The following is an 18,253-nucleotide window of genomic DNA, read 5'->3' as shown; positions in this document are numbered from 1 at the left end:
AGAGTCTATGTGCCCATTTTTAAAAGGTCTTTCTTTTCTTTTTTTAAGATTTATTTATTTATTTATTTATTTATACAAGCACTGGGTACAGTCAGAAGCGCGGGAGGGTGAGAGAATTCACCAGAGCCAGAGCAGGAACAGAACAGGCAGATGGATGAAATACACTGCTGAGGGGAGCAGCGGGAGTGGCAGGAGAGGTCTGCGCACCTTGTAGGACCCTTGCCGGTGGCCAGGGATCGAACTGGCGCTGCAGAGGCTGCGGGCAGCTGAACAGTCCAGCACTCAACCGCTGCGCCACGAAGCAAGGCCCTAAAAGGCCTTTATTTTCACAAAAGTCAACCCAAAGATCCATTTATGCACCAAGAATAACTCCAAGAAGTTACTCACGCTCTATAGTTACTGGGATTCAGCATCAGGGTATGTGCCCTTTTTTAAAGACTGGCAAGTGGATTTTACCCAATGTCTAGACCACCAGAAATTGTAGTATGTTTAGAACTTTGTGGATACCTTCTCAGGATGGGTGGAAGCAGTTCCCATGAGGAAAGAAAATATAGTGGAGGCTGCCAAACAACTGCTAAAGGAAATAATTCCTCACTTTGGATCGCCCAACGCTATTCAGAGTGACCACGGACTTGCATTTGTTTCAAAAGTCACTCAAAGTATGTAATACTTTACAGATTACTTGGAAACTACATGCTGCCTGGAAACCACAATCTATAGGACAAACAGAAAAATAGAATCACACTTTAAAGACGATCTTGGAGAGGGCCTCCCCGGTGGCGCAGCGGTTGAGCGCTGGGTTACGAAGCTGCCTGCAGCCTCTGCAGCGCCGGTTCGATCCCCGGCTGCTCCCCGACCACCGGAGGAGGGTCCCACATGGCACGCAGACCTCTCCTGCCGCCCGCTGCTCCCCTCAGCAGTGTACTTCGGTCCTTCTGCCTGCTCTGCTCCCCGCTCTGGCTCTGGTGAATTCTCTCACCCTCCCACGCTTCTGACTGTACCCAGTGCTTGTATGCATGTATGTATAAATCAATCAATAAAAATAAATTAATTAATTAAAAAAAATTAAAAAAAAAATGATCTGGTCCTTAAGATGGTGTGTTAACCACTTGTACTTCTTTAAAACTTGCAAGGCATAACACCATGAATATATCACTCCAGTGTGAAGAAAGCCTCAGAAGTCAATGATTCAGAGACCAAAATTCATTGGCCTCACGAATCTGTGCAAGACTTGAGGTATTTGTTTAAGAAAAAGAAAACACTGTCAATTTTTTTCTCTATCAGTTATTGCCACAGGATACCCCAGGATTAACTTCCTGTTGACAACTGGAAACCCTAAGATGCTAAATGAGACCATGAGTCTAACATGGTAATTGCTCTAAATATTTTACTCTTTTGAAAGTCTAACCTGTATAGACTGTCATCTGGAAACATGTGATTTCTACAGACCATACTCCACAATATTTAGTAGTTTGATTTTGACCCATGAAAAGAACTTTACCTTAATTTTGGCTTTTTTTAAAAAATTTTTATATATATATATATTTTACACCATTTTTCATTTTTGTACAGTGTATGCATTTTCATCTTGGTTTACAACTTTAACTTTTGCAAGGCTTTTTGTTTGGGCCTATGTGGTAAAACCACAGTTACATAAAAATATTCCATGTGGGTTAAATGAAAAGTAAGAGAGTTGTCTATGTCTGTAAGTTTTATGCCTCTACATCTCCCTCTTTGTGTCTAATCTCCTGGCCTCTAAACGATATAAAATTGGTATACATGGTACCTGTACACATTTTGAGCTCAGAAATAAAGGTACAAGTAGTTCCAGGAAGAATGGTCTGGGATAATATTGGTTAATGGAAACTAATATGAAATTTCATGGGTTGTTTTGAAACACATATGCCTATAAAGTGGTATTAATAATTTTTTTTTTCCCTTCTTCTATCTGGATTACTGATGTTGGGTACATGAAGTCATTTAATGTCGGTGGAGTTTTTATTTTGAAAGTTATTTCCAGTTGTGGGATCAAAATAGAAGGTTTTGGTTTGGCTGTCAGCATTGTGCTGGTGAATTTGGCTGGAGCTTCTGATTGCAAGTAAATGTTTTTTTTCCTAACATTTATGACAAAACTTCCCAGAAATCTAAATTGGAAAAAATTCATAGTATTTTATTGGCTGATAAGAGGAAATTTTATGGAACATTAAAGATCTCCTAAGACACTCCATAAAACTTCTCCCTTTCCTCATTGATGAATCAACCTCTTTGGTATTTACCCGGTAAACTGGAATTTGTAGGAAACACTGTCTTTTGGGAAAATGTTTAATCTTGGCATGTACATAATTATTAATGGTGGTGTTCTAAAATTTATATGAAATCTTTTAAGTGTCTGATATGCAAACATAAACTGCCAGTCAGTGTTGACTGCTGTTGTTCTGAAATTTTTTTTTTTTTTTTTGGTGGGACCCTCGCTGGCGGCTGGGGAACGAACCGGCGCTGCAGAGGCTGTGGGCAGCCTCGCAGCCCAGTGCTTAACCACTGCGCCACCAGGGGAGGCCCCTGAAATATTGTAAGGTATAATTTTAAACAAATTTTTTGTTGTTATGTTATAGGCTTTTTAATTTTGGTTACTTTAAAGTTCTGACGTTTGCAGAAATTGTTGCTGGAGAAATTAACCACGCAAAAAGGTCTCGATTCATGCTATTTGATCGAATTTGAGAGTGTAAATGCCATATATAGGATTGAATAGACTATTAGAAATAAACACCATTTTATTGTTTCTGTTTGAAATTATACTTTTGTTTCTTTTTTAGCTCAAGTAATTTATTTTTCTTTTAGCTGACCAAGATCTGCAGCAATATTAAATTTGCATTTTTGTGAGCAGAAATAATTTGTGTTTGCATTTTTCTTGCCTTGATACTATAAGACCAAGGGAAAATGGTAATAAGTACTCTTATGCATGGCTATGTGTCTGTCTTTGCATAATTTGAATAGGGATTTTATTTGTCTTTCCTTAGGACAGAGAAATGAACCATGCTTTATTACCAAGGTTGTGCCTGGACTGTCTTTTGGAATTGAAACTGAGCAGTCAAGAACATAAAGAGCCTGCCACATTGCTTGTAGGGTTCCAGAGACCTCCAAGGGAGGTAGGTAAACTTACCTCCAGTGGCAGGCCCAGATACCTAGGGAAAAGCCTTAGGAAAAGAGAAAAGGCTTTCTCTTCTCTTTCAAGAAGAGAAATTGACAGAAAGATACAGATGTTGCAGGTGCAGTCTGGTGAGATCAAATCATGGTCTAGTCCCCAAAGTCCACACATGCCAAAAAGTTGAGAGCTCAATCTAAAATTCCTTATAGAAAGCTCCGACAAAGTCAACAAAACTGCTACTTGGTTATTATAACCTGTGTGTTTACTGAAAAATAGACAAATGGATCAAATTTAGTTTTTGTTTACAAAAGCATTTTGCTGTATATTAAACAGCATGGGATGAAGGTGGAGAGAAAATTATTTTGAACGAGTAGGATCAGTTTCAAGACTTTTCTTGATTTTGTTCTTTCTGAACTTTTCTGATATATTGTTTGATATCTATCTGGCTAATGTCGCTAGCTTTTTCCTTTTGTCTAAACTGAGTGACTATTTTCTTAAAACGAGGACTTTGCCACATTGGCTATTCACGGACAATCCCCTGTGACTGACTGTTCTATCCTTTGAATTCACTGAAACCCCAGAAAAGATTGTCTTCTGAGGCCATACCCCAGCAGCCACAGATTTGACTTTCATCACTGATAGAAATGGTGATAAAACAGAGAGGGAGGAATTGTTGGAATAAACAGCAAACACTGAACCTATCAATGAAGTCCTGAATTAACTGTACCTGATGACATTTTTAGAAACTCCACCCCTACCATGCCGAAGAGATGATCTCAGGTGCTGAGGACTATAACTCCCAGCAATCATGAATCTGACTTCCTGAAAGAGTTGGGGGGGCTCACTAGGAATCCAAGCATGCAGCAATGCCTGGCTTTATAACTGAACACATGTGAGTTCATGCTCTTGCTTTTTTTTGGCTTTCAACTTATCCTGGTGTCTCAGTTCAAATGACATTACTGGCATGGCATATCAACCAATTAATCTTCTCTCTCTTTCTCTCATTCTTTATTCTCCCTCTTCTCATACCCATTGTAAATAAACCTTACTTTCTTTTTTAATTTGTTCTCTGTGTGCCTGCTTTTGGGTTTTGTCTCAAGTTCTTAAGCACGTGGGTGAGGCTTCACACCCAGGTGACCCCATTTTCCCAGATTGCTCTGTAACAAATGTACTTAATGCCACTCAACAGCACACTTAAAAATGGTTAAAATGGCTAATTTTATATTATATATATATTTTAATAGAATTTAAAATAACTATTTAAAAAAAAAAAAAGTCTTTCCTACTTACATTGCTTAGAAAGGCTTTTATTTTCCTGACCAAGGACTCTGATCAGTTACCACCTCTCAACAAATGCTAATCTTTAGTATAAATACACATGTATTCAACTCATTGAAGATTATCCCTAGTATATTATTTATTTATTTATTTAACCATTTATCCAAGCACTGGGTACAGTCAGAAGTGCGGGAAGGTGAGAGAATTCACCAGAGCCAGAGTAGGGAACAGAACAGGCAGAGTGACGAAACGCACTGCTGAGGGGAGCAGTGGGCACAGCAAGAGAGGTCTGTCCCCGGACCCTTGCTGGTAGCTGGGGATCGAACCGGCCCTACAGAGGCTACGGGCAGCTTTGCAGCCCAGCTCTCAACCACTGCGCCACCAGGGGAGGCCCTCTAGTATATTATTCTTGAAAAAGGATATGTATAGTAATTAGTGAGACTTTGAATTCAATTATAGAAAGATCAGTCATAACAGGATGTTCTATATAATTTAGAAATTCAAGGATAACTTGTTAATCAAGAAAGAAGACATTCTAATCTATATATATTATGGATAAACAACTTGCTACTTTTTTATCCAAAGATTTTGGAGTTAGTCTTGTTATGTTCATTTCCCTTTTATAGACTAAGATATTCTCTATAACTGTGAAATTAAAGTTTCAATGCTATAGCTATCCTCATCTATCTATCCACTAGTCTGGAAGTTACAAGTGTAGTAAAATACTCCTCTATTTTATGACACCACCAAAAATTAGAACTAAATGGAATTAAATACTAACCATCCAGGGCCTCCCTGGTGGCGCAAGGGGTTATGTAAGCACCGCCCTATGAAGCAATCTGCAGCCTCTGCAGCACACGTTCGATCCCCGGCCAGCCAAGGAGCTACCCACATGGCACAGCAGACCTCCTGTCTCGCCCGATGCTCCCCTCAGCCAGTCTGCCTGTTCTGTTTCCCACTCTGTCTCTGGTGGATCCTCTTACTCCCCACATCTCTGGCCTGTACCCCAGCTCTTGTCTCCATAAACAAATAAATCTTTAAAAAAAAATACTAACCATCCATTGTTTTTCTTTTCCCTACCTCCTCTCCTAGTGATTAACCTTTAATAATTTTTAGCCTGGGGTGGGGGGGGGGGGGGTTTGTTACAAAGTGGAGAGGCTCTAGCTACACATGTAGAAATGAAGAAGAGGACAAAGAAATTAAGGCTACTAACACTAAAAGAAATCTATTAAATGATCTTTATAAATTTAATGGTGGGAAGCAGCATGCCATACAGCAAAGTAAGGATAACAGAAAAGAATAAGCAGTAAAAAAGAACATAAGGAAAAAACAGGAGGTCAATTAAAATGTTATAAAGCGATATTGAAATTTTGCCTTAAAATATGAAATTCATTAAGAATTTATTATACATTGGAATTTTAAAATATTACGATATTATTTAAACACACACAGAGTCTCTTGTCACTGTTTCTAGTACTGAGTTTCTAAAACCCTTGGAATTTCTTAAGTGGTGACCACTTAGACCATGGTGTTTTGTTATGCTAATGAGGCAGCTTTTGGAATGCCCCTAGATCACCTAATGATGGAGGCCAGCCACAAGAGAAATTAACCCTAAGGTTCTAGGGTTGGAACTTTCAGTACCACTCTTCAAGGGTTGGGGGCTAGAGGATAAATGGACCCCAAGCCAGGCTTTTAATCCATAACTCCCATATAATTGTTCCCACATTATAAATAAACAAAATTGGATTCTTTTGTAGAGATTCCAGGTTTGTGAAACACACGGGGTGATGTGCAAAAGAGTGGTTCTATAGGAGACAGCGTGGAAGTTCCTTTCCCCATTCTTTACCCTATGCATTATTCCCTATGGCTATTCCCCATTTATATCCTTTTAACTGGTAAACTAGTAAATTCCCTAAGTTCTGTGACAATTCTCTAACAAATTCATCAAACCTAAAGGGGACATGAAAACATTCAATTTTCAGCAAATGGATTCAGGTTACTGGGAATTCTGACTGACATATGAAGTTTATGTGTAAGGAGGGTGAAGGTGAGGGTGGGGGTAGTCATGTGGGACTGATAGAATTGAGAGTAGTGTCAGACACTCAGCTGGTGTCTCAAGAATTACATGTTGGTGCGGCAAAGGGAAAAAACCTTCCACATTGGAACTGTGTCCCAGAACCCAAAAGAAATATAATTAGAAAACAGAGACGTCTAAATGTTTCAGGGAAAAAAGTTTCCTTGCTGGTGTATCTAAAGAAACTGTTTTTTAAATGGCAGTAATTTCAAGACACCACCATGTGGCATGAATCCAGAAAACATCATTATAATAGAGATGCCATTATTTTTCTTTAGTTCCAAGAGATAGATTTTTGTGCTTAGATTATTGTTGGAATAATCAATAATCATAAAAAACTGTTACAAGTTTCAGTCAATATTTGCATCTCTGTCAGTGGAAGGAATTACATTTAGGGTGGGGGTGAGGGATTCACATAGTACCTTTTGCATCATCAGAACCTGAAGCCAAGAGTTTGGGATCCATCAAATTAAAATCCACACTCCAACACCTCTTCTCATGCTCCTGAATGTAGAAGGAAGATAATCTCAGAAGGAATAAATAATATTTAGCAAGGCTTAAAAGCTAAAAGACGTTGATACAAATTTATTGCTATGGTGGGAGTAAATAGGGTTATGAAAATTAATGAAATGCAAAGTAGCTTCAAAACATTTTATATATAAATATACTAAAATTATTGCTTTTGAAAATTTATTTGATACATTCTACAAAGGGGGAAATCTGAAGAGATGCTTAAGAAAAGCATTATTTGGTCTTACATAGATATTAAAAATGCCAGATTAGTATTATAATGGAAATGATGCTCTATTAAGAAAAGAAAGGAAAAACATGATTTTTAAAACAAGTAACTTGAATTCTTATTTACCTGATAGACCTTTGACCTCTGTCCTGTGAAACCATCCCATAGGATGACAGTACCTTCATAATCACTGCTGGCTAACAGGTTCTTATGGTAACTACTCCAACTGATACAGCTGAAAAGCAATACAGTTAAGCCTTACTTTATATAAAAATAACATGAATATAAAAATTGTTATATAATCAGAAATATTATAGCCCTTTAAAAATGGTCTGCATTACTTCACAATCATTATTCCACACAAAACACATGTGAAAAGAAATGTATTAATTCCCAGAAGAAACATATAAAATAATTCTCAGAATCTTTTAATCAAACTATCAAGTAACAAAACACACTACTTTCCACTCCAATCATTAGTTATAAGATGGATATGATTTTAAAGCTGCCCCTGGCCATCTGTGATACATGAGAATATGACTATGAGGGAGGATAACAGAGGCCCAGAGGGAAGTCATAGCAGAATGATAGAGATCTGACCAGACTGTTTAAGTCCCTGGATCCAGGTTTGTCAAGTTATCTAAACTAATAAACTAGTTTAAATTTGGTTTCTAGGGCCTCCCTGGTGGTACAAGGGGTTAAGCGGCAGCACTATGAAGCAATTCACAGCTACTGCAGCATGAATTCGATTCCTGGCCAGGGAGGTGACCCACATGGAGCAGCAGACCTCTTCTGTCTCACTTGCTGCTCCCCTCAGCACTGTATTTCAGTTGATCTGCCTGTTCTGCTCCCCACTCTGTCTCTGATGAATCCTCTCACCTCCCCCACCTGTCTTGCACCCTAGTTCTTGTATGTATAAATAAGTCCTTAAAAATAAATAAATTTGGTTTCTATGTTTATATCCAAAATATTATATTTTTAACAATCTTATGATGAAATTAACAATTACAAATAAACTTCTAATATCTGTAATTTTGACTATTTCCAAATGCTCCAAAATTAAGAAGACGTATAAAATTGTATATTGTTGGTGAGAAACATATATAAATCAAATACACAGTAAAGCTAGTATACATTAAGGAATAAGGTACTTAGTAGAAAGCAATTACCTAGGTTACTTCTAAGAACATGAACAAGAGAGTCTACTTGTTCTCAACAGTTTCATTAAAGCTAGATTTCAGGGATTGGATAATTCATCTGCATGCTCAAATATACTTACTAGAATTTCTGTTACATATGAAACAATTAAAAGGCTAAATTTTGGATTTAGATAGAACTGAGTTCAAATATGTATCTGCCACAGCTATAGCCTTGGATGATTTAGTTCACTTTCACAATTAGTATGCACCAAATTGGTTGCAGGCAAGCTTACATATTCATTCTTTCAGGCCAAAGCCAGCAGTTTCCAGTCTTGAAAAGCTACTTCCACTTACTCTAGGGTACCATAAGGTACTGCCATAGTGTCACATGTGTAAAGATAGAAAAGGTAAACCTCTCATCCACTTTTTCATTACAATAACGTTTACAATGAATTTGTGATATGGGCCAAATATTGTGCCATGTGCATTATATGCACTTATAATATAATCCTATGAAATAGGTATTATTATTATTCCTTCATTTTATACATGAGTAGCATGAAATGATTCAGAGCACCAAGTAGAATGAAATACCTCTGTTTGAATCCTGGCTCCTCCACAGACTGTGTAATCTGAAGAAAGTTAATTAACTTTTCTGTGCTTCCGCTTCAATTGTATATAAAATGGGACAATATAGTATGTACCTCATAGATTTATCTGTTTAAGACAAAGCACTTATGGCAATGCCTAACATAAGAATTCAATAATGTCTCACATTGTATTCTTTCAATTTAGGACAAAAAGTGTAACAGGTTTTCAATGATGAGCACCAGTAAAAAAACAAGCAGGTTCACAACTTCTTCAGAGTCACCATTTTTATGAATAAATTAGTAAAAAGGAAAGCTAAACCAAATTAGGTGAAAACTCAACATGTGCTATATTATTAACATTATTAAAATGAGACTATATACACATCTACTGTATGTGTATGTAGCATTCCTGATCTATAATGTACAAAGGAGGATTGCTTGGAAAATGTTTAAAGCTCTAAAAAAATTATTATTGGATGATTTCCTTATATCATTCCCTTTGAAGACAGTGCCTATGAAAATTGTTTAAGAAGGTTGTTTAACATCAATTCCAAAGAGCACCTGCACACCTATGTTTATAGCAGCACTGTTTACAATAGCTAAGCTTTGGAAACAGCCCAAATGCCCAAAAATAGATGACTGGATCAAGAAGATGTGGTACATATATACCATGGAATATTACTCAGCATTCAAAAAAGATAAACACATGCAATTTGCAGCAACATGGATGGCACTGGAAGGGATCATGCTCAGTGAAATAAGCCAAAAAGAAAAAGAAAAATACCGGATGGTCTCACTCATAGCAGGAATCTAGAAAACTTAAATAAGGGACCAGGAAAATGAATAACTATAAGAAAGTGAAAATCAAAATCAACAAAAAACTATGAACCAGAGACACTTTTTGGGGGGTGGGGGGGCGGGAGGGGAGGGATTGGGGTCAGAATGGGGGGGTTGCAATTGTATGGGGAATATAAAAATAAAATTTATTATAAAAAAAAAAAAGAAGGTTGTTTAAAATTAAAGAAAAACTTTTAGGATTCCTCTAAAATTTCTGAGGGGCAAAGTAGAAGTAGGACCTTGTTACTTCATTTTTAAGAGCATTCCAGGTTTGAAAAGCACTCATTATGAACTCAAACATATGAAACTTAAATATTATAGCCTCAATGAAAGGAAGCAGAATGTTATTGCAAAAAGAATTCTTAAAACTATAAACAATTAAAATAAAATACGGTACATATGCATACTAGGGGAATAATTCCTGGCTTCTGAACATTATTCACAGACTAGGGTAATCCTTTATCCAACACAACAAACAAAACAAACAAAGAAAAAACCCTTGAAACAAAGATTTTTATTTGATTAAGTGATTAAAAGAGGGACTTTCACTTGGCAAATAGAAAAAAGCACTATTAATCCCAACAGGGGAAAAGCACCAATGTCTTCAAAAGAGATATTATATTCTAATGTCCCCTCTATGCAATTATAGTGCTTACTGTGAATGAATAAGGAGTCTCATGAAAAGGTAAAATAAGAAACTCATACTATTTATATATACTAATTGCTATATACACACTGCATTATGCAAAAAAAAAATTAAAAATAATGTAGGTACCTGATTTTGGAATTGCAGGTCATTTCATTCTCAGGGTAATGAATATCCACTGCATCCTGAATGACTGTGCCATATTCATAGACTTTAATTTTCTTTGTAACGCCAGCAATTGCAAAATAGTCACAATCCCGGTCAAACTCAATGCTGAGTAAAAAGGTATATATTTGATCAATAAGATTCTGTAACTATTCTTTTTACATTTATAATAATAACATGTTTGATTTTTTCCTACTTCTAAAGTAATTTCCTCTATAAGGATAAAGATCTATTTAAAATATCCTCAAATTGTACTAGAACCTATGTACAGATTCAGTCATCATCAGCACATATCAAGCAGTAGAGAATTGTGCACTGCGACACAATTCTCTTATAAATTTTATTTTCATTCCTAGATACTTGACATGTTTTCCAATTCAGCTTTAGTAATCATATCACAACTGAACTGTCAAGGTTAACAAATTACACCGTAAAAGTAGTGAGGAAAGATTTAATGGTTTGGTATATTAAAAATATGCCAAAAGAGAATTACCAATTAATTTTTTCATAAATTCTAGCTATTTCCCTTCCTTGCATTTTGTGGGAATAATAAAATTTCTCAATACTTCATGTTATTTTAAGAAATAAATTAATATACACGCTGAGTTACTGAAGCAATTAAGGGCGCGCTGGGGACAAAGGGGTAAAATACACACAAAAGCAGAATCACTAAATTATCATTACATTTTTTCAAATCTATTTCTAATGTCATAAATACGATCTCTCTAATTTATGAAGCCCCGATACAGAAGGAATAGATTCCTTATTCTACAAATAAGGGAAAAAGTTGAAAATTTTGCTTCTTTCAGAATTATCTAAGAAGTTACCCCTCTAACTGACTTTTTAATACAAGTTCTAAAACAAACTGCTTCAAAGCAAACTGTAAGACCCAATTCACTTTTTTTTTTTTAAAGATTTATTTATTTATTTATATTTTATTTATATAAGCACTGGGTACAGTCAGAAGCGCGGGAGGGTGAGAGAATTCACCAGAGCCAGAGCGGGGAGCAGAGCAGGCAGAAGGACCGAAGTACACTGCTAAGGGGAGCAGCGGGCGGCAGGAGAGGTCTGCGCGCCATGTGGGACCCTCCTCCGGTGGTCGGGGAGCAGCCGGGGATCGAACCGGCGCTGCAGAGGCTGCAGGCAGCTTCGCAACCCAGCGCTCAACCGCTACGCCACCAGGGAGGCCCAAGACCCAATTCACTTTTAAGAACTTAACTTGCAATCATAAGAAAGTTGTTAAAAAACCAGCTAGAAATCTAAGTGACCTATGGACTTGAATATTAAAATGAATCATTATTAATGAGGAAAAATATTACTCATTAATGAGTTGTTTTGTGGATTCTAATACAACATAACTGTATCAATAACAACTACTCATCTGTCTCAATTTATACTGCCAGTTTCATGCCAGTGAATGAGAAATATTACTATGTCTGGAAAGGACAGAATTATGAGATGTGAAATCTTAAGGAAGAAGTTTTTAGTCTGGCTGAAATTCTACCTGCAATAGAGGTCATTTTCAAATGTATTAATATTAATATTTAATATAAAAAGTTTAATTAAAAACACTATACTTAAAATTAAAAGCAATAGTCCAAAGAGACTTCAAGGAGGAAAACTGACATACAGTGCTATCTGTCAAAATTACTGATTTGATGATCTAAATAAGTAAAATAAGTTCATTATTTCTTCCATATAGCTCTCCCTTTTTCCAGTAACTGTTTTTATTTGGCTACATTAGCTTTACAAATTCTCACACAAGTAACAGGTGTTTTTTTTAATTTCACCACTATTATTTTTATTTCACCGCTATTATTTATATTTTGGTTTTGTTATATCCTTAGTAATTGGGATATTAAGGATTTATACTAACTCCTTTTAATATGAGGTCACTGGGCTTCTTTAGTTTAAAAGAAAAAAAGCTTTTAGTACAAATATGACCAAAAAGTATGAAGAATATTATTTCCAGTAAAATTTTATTTAAATTTTATATGGGGAAGGTATATAAACAGCTGCCTTTTAAAAAAAAATTAAAAAAGATGCAATACTTCCACATCACTAAAACTTGGGATTAAAGTACCTCTAAACACTGAATTGTTTATGCTCATTCTCTAAAAGATTTAATAAAATCTGGTACCAAACACAAACATTATTAGAATCCAGAAACTGATCAAGAAATAATCCAAATAACATAGTTTTTAAGAACACAGTTTTTGAGACCTAATCCAAAATTGATGACTCTTATTTTACAAAACAGTATTTCAGCTATTTTAATTATAAAATCCAACAATGAAAACAATAACACAAAATGACTAGTTGACCTAAACAAAAAGAAAAAGGGGAAAACCAATTAATACAAACATATCTGCTCATATAAACTTCTTTTAAGTTTAAGAAGTTTTGCTTGTTATACAAAGTAAATTTCTGCTATCCACTACCATCAATAGCTCTTAAACCAAATTTTAATTTATGAATTTCATGGCAAGACTATATTCAGTTTCATAGAATATTTTATATTTCAAAATACACAAACTATTTCTTTGAAAATATTAATGGATACTATAAGGAAATTGCATTTTTCTTTCACATTTGAAATGATTCAACTGTTTTTGAAAAGTGATTTATTTAAACAGTTGTAAAAATGTAATTCAGCTGTAGCAAACTAGCTATATTCTTTGTCAAAAGGGCTATCAGTCAAGTTATTAAACAGCAAGGCAACAAACCACACCGGGCAGCTGATTAATACAAACGTTTAGTTCCATGTGGCACAAAGCAATGCAAAGCTGTCAAAATCCAAGGAAGGAAATTTTGGCACTATCTCTCAGTTTTTTGCAATTATGAAACAGGTACTAACAAACAAGGTGGATTAATGTCCCTAAAATCTAGAATCCAATTTATCAAAAGAAAATATAAAGTGAACACTGTTGTTAAAGGTCTAATTCATTACCATGATAAGGTGCCACAAGTGGCACAGGTTACTGTAATTTCAAGAATACCAGCCATTTTAATGAAAAGAAATGGTCATAGCTTTAAAGAACACAAAGTCTGTAAAGTAATTAAAAAAAAAAAGTAAAGTAGGGCCTTCCTGGTGGTGCAAGGGGTTATGCACCGCACTATGAAGCAATGTGCAGTCTCTGCAGCACGTGTTTGATCCCCGGCCGGCCAGGGAGCAACCCACATGGCACAGTAAGTCTCTCTTGTCTTGCTCGCTGCTCCCCTCAGCAGTGTATTTCAGCCAATCTGCCTGTTCTGTTCCCCACTCTGTCTCTGGCCTGTACCCCAGCTTTTGTATGCATAAATAAATAAATCTTAAAAAAAAAAAAAGGTAGAGTAAGAATTTTTTTTAAAGATTTATTTTTTTATTTATACAAGAGCTGGGGTACAGGCCAGAGGTGTGGGAGGGTGAGAGGATTCACCAGAGAGAGAGCGGGGAGCAGAACAGGCAGATGGACTGAAAGCACTGCTGAGAGGAGCAATGGGCAAGACAGGAGAGGTCTACTGCCCCACGTGGGAATCAAAACCATACTGCAGAGGCTGTGGACAAACCGGGGAGGCCTAAATAAGAATTGATGCTCTTCAACTTTTCCCCAAATCAATAGCTAAAATTTGCATACCACACATAACAATGTATAAAGATTGTTTTAAGTACTTTACATAAAATATTTAATGTTCAAATCTCATTATAAATAAGGAAAATAAGGTCTATATTGATGTTACATAATTTGCTCAAGGCTCATTTGAAAATTCAAATTCAAGCAATGTGATTCCAGAACATGCTCTCAACCATTTATGTGAAACCGCCACTTTAAAGAGAGAGAACAAATGGGTTGGTCATCAAAGCACTCATACAAAAGCAAAATAAACAAGAATAATATATAACGTATGTACTCTATTATATATACAATAGCATTAACACACAATAATTTTTCTGTGCAAAAAGTTAAACATAAGATTTTTTTTAAAAAAGTGAAAGGCAACCTCACAGGGTTTAAAATTAGTGGAAAAGATTATACTTAACACAAGCACATGCCAAATGACATGAACAAAATATGCTACAAGTATTTAGGGATCAATGATTACTGAGTTCTACGAAGAAAATGGGGGATGTATGAATATTCTTGGCCATCAAATATGCAGCACGCCTGGTATCTGCTGAAGAATGACCAAGTTCATGAAAAGCAGCATCTTAAAAATATATATATACACACAACATGCAATTCACAGAAATGAGTCAGGCCTGCATTAACACTAACCAAGACTATTGCAATAGCCTCCTTACCAAGTATGCTACTCCTGACTTTCCTATTTTCAAATCTACTTTAAAGACGGATTATTAGGATAAATTTCCCAAAACGATGCTTTTGTTCACATTCTCACTTCATATAAAACTCATACCTCAACTATTACTGAAGATCCTTTACAACCTGCTTTGAATCTTTTCTTGCATTAGCAGTTGCTATTTAAAATAAAATTTCAAGAAAAGATTCAAACCAGCAGGAGTTTGATCCCCTGCCAGAGAGCTCCAACATGGCCAGCAGACCTCTCTTGTCTTGCACTCTCCTCCTCTCAGCAGTGTATTTCCATCAATTTGCCAGCTCTGTTTCCCACTATCTCTGGTGAATCCTCTCACTGCACCCCTCCCCCACCCCCCTGGCCTACACCCCAGCTTTTGTATTCATAAATAAATCTTTTTTTTTAAAAAGTTAAGCACAAACTAATCACACCACTCAGCAATTTCATTCCCAGGTATTTGCCCGAGACATAACTACAAATATGAATATCCAAAATGACTTGTGTGCGTGAATAATCATAGCAGCTTTACTCATAATGTCAAAAACTAGAAACTCAGATGCCCATCAACATATGAATGCATAAAGAAACTGTGAACTATTTATAAAATGAACTTTACCCAATAGTTATTAAATACTGATGACTGAATCTCAAAAACTTGCTGAACTAAAGAAGCTAAAACAAAAGAGTACATACATACTACATGATACATTTATAAGAAATTCCAATATGGGCCTCCCCTAGTGGTGCAGCGGTTGAGCACTGGGCTGCAAAGCTGCCCGCAGCCTCTGCAGCACCGGTTCAATCCCCGGCCATCAGCAAGGGTCCCACATGACGCAACAGACCTCTCCTGTCTTGCCCGCTACTCCCCTCAGCAGTGTATTTAGTCAGTCTGCCTGTTCTGTTCCCCACTCTGGCTCTGGTGAATCCTCTCACCCTCCTGTGCTTCTGACTGTACCCAGTACTTGTATAAATAAATAAATAAATAAATCCTTTTTTTTTAAAAAAAAAAAAGAAATTCCAATATGGCTAAACTATTCTAAATTATTCTAAACTATTCTAAATTATTCAGGGGCAGGAAACAGATAATTGGTCTAGAACAGGAGTTTGAAGGAAGACGTGCAATTAACTACAAAATGTCAGGAAATAAAATTTTGGGAAATGCTTTATATATTTATACAATTGCCAAAATAAAAACTTTATAGTTTCTTGTATGTGAAATGTATCTCAACAAAGGTGTTTTAAGGATTATCTAATCTGTGATGTTACATTTACTAATCTTAAATCATATAAATAATATAGCCATCAATCAATTCCTCAAAAGTACAGATCAAAGAATAGTTTTACAACTTTAGATGTTAATAACAAATTCACCTGTCAATATGGAAGGGGTGAGAGGAAGTAAACAAAATTAAAAATATGATGGTAGGAAAGTGTCTTTGTTTCAAAATTAGTATGATTAATCTCCTAACTATAGTGCAAGTTTTTGTCATATTTCAGGGCATTTTTCAGCTCCACTCCATAAATAAGCTTTAAAAGACACGAACGGGAAACTTCCTGTTTAACAAGCCAGAAAATGTTACCATACAAGCACTAAAAATCTGTAGCTATCATTCAATCAATGATTGTGTGCTCACTATCTGACAGGCCAAGTGATAGGTTATTTGCGTTAAGTAATGATGAAGCATATCAAATGGTCAATCATCAAATCATCACAGGAGATCAGATAATCTGACACAAGCCATTTCCAAAAATATGACAGAACATTAATCAAGTGTAATAATACATCCTTAGAGTACAAACAAATCTACTAGGTCAGGGTTACAGCAAACTTGTTCTGTGAAAGAGCCAGAGAAGCTTCACAGTTCTCTATTCAAATTACCTGTTGTTGTAAAAATAGACAAAATGCAAAGTAATGAGCATGGCTTTATATCAGTGTAATTTATAAATGCCTAAAGTATCTAAAAGTTATACCTTAAAGTAATTAAAGGTCAAGCAAAAATTTAAACCAAAATTAGTATTCTGCACAAATACTAGTGACTACATAACTGGTATCAGGATTACAGATTTTAGTAGTTAAAACAAAACAAAACTAGAACTTGTTTTAAAATGATGTAAGAAACTGGTTTTATTCCCAGACTCTTTTTTAAACATGTTGTAACTCCCATATGAGGGAACTGTCCAACTTAGGTTTTTCATGAGACTAAACTTTTTTAGGCTCAAAGGTCTCTAGCAGTGATGTGATGAGTGGGAAATAACAGAGATTATTTTAAAGTGTTTTGTTCATATTCTTGTTTTATAATTAAAATTTACATTCAATATGTGTGAAATTTTTCTTGAACTTTTAATATAAGGTGGATATTTCTATAAATTACACTGCATCCTGACATATTATATATAAATTACAAAATGTTCTCCCTCAAATTTTTTTTGACAAATTCAGTTTTAAGAGTGTATAGCAACTACCTCCTCATGAAATCTAGCCGGCTTCTGCACTATAAACATATTCCTTATATTAAACTTAAAATGTGGCTTCTAGCCATTAGTCATACTTAGCTCTTGGATGATACAAAACAGAACAATTTTAATTCCCCTCTCATTTTTTGAAGAGAATCATTAGGTTAACAAACTCTACTCTTTTTCCAGGCAAGTAATTTTATCATGAAAAAAAGTTAACATTTTAATTATTTGCTGTAAGCATCCATTTTATGTTCTGGTTAGCAACAAACCTTTACTAGTCTACTTAAACCTCAAATGCTAACTGAACTAATGCTTTCTTTGAGGTAACAGGTATAAAATGATTTGAGTTTACTGTTTCCCTCTATACACTGACAAGTTTCAGCTTAAGGTAAAGGGAAAAGGAAAATAAGAAAAAGAGAAATTGAAATAAGAACAAGAAAAATTTTATGTTAAATGCAATATATGGAGGGAGAGAAGGAGCAACTTCTAAAGTATAAGCTTAGACTGTGTTTCATCTTTATATCTTGCTATTGAAATAGAAAACTCATCAACACCTGATGACAATCTTGCGTTTCTCTATTTTTAAGTAGTTAATTATTTTTATGCCATGTGTCACTGGTGATTTATAAACTTTCTTATTTTTTTTTTTAAGTGTCCTCACCTAAGGACCTTTGCACTACTCTTTTTTTTTTTTTTTTAAAGATTTATTTATTTATTTATACAAGCACTGGGTACACTCAGAAGCGCGGGAGGGTGAGAGAATTCACCAGAGCCAGAGCGGGGAGCAGAGCCGGCAGAAGGACCGAAGTACACTGCTGAGGGGAGCAGCGGGCGGCAGGAGAGGGCTGCGCGCCATGTGGGACCCTCGCCCAGTGGCCGGGGAGCAG

At 35.8% G+C, this 18,253-nt stretch overlaps 1 protein-coding gene across 1 annotated transcript in view; it reads right to left on the bottom strand.

Annotated features, from left to right (window-relative positions):
• Positions 1-18,253, bottom strand: part of COP1 (COP1 E3 ubiquitin ligase) — a gene marked incomplete at both ends in the record, with an annotated part of 171,437 nt that overhangs the window by 71,254 nt on the left and 81,930 nt on the right. The window contains 3 exons of the mRNA XM_084250064.1: positions 6,920-7,001; positions 7,363-7,471; positions 10,578-10,721. Coding sequence (XP_084106190.1) covers positions 6,920-7,001; positions 7,363-7,471; positions 10,578-10,721 — 335 coding nt within the window. The remainder of the gene's footprint in view (positions 1-6,919; positions 7,002-7,362; positions 7,472-10,577; positions 10,722-18,253) is intronic.

This window comes from Talpa europaea (genome assembly GCF_964194135.1).
Source record: "Talpa europaea genome assembly, chromosome: 12".
Taxonomy (NCBI): Eukaryota; Metazoa; Chordata; class Mammalia; order Eulipotyphla; family Talpidae; genus Talpa; species Talpa europaea.
The sequence above is the reverse complement of the archived record's forward strand: the minus strand, read 5'-3'. Positions and strand labels throughout refer to the sequence as shown.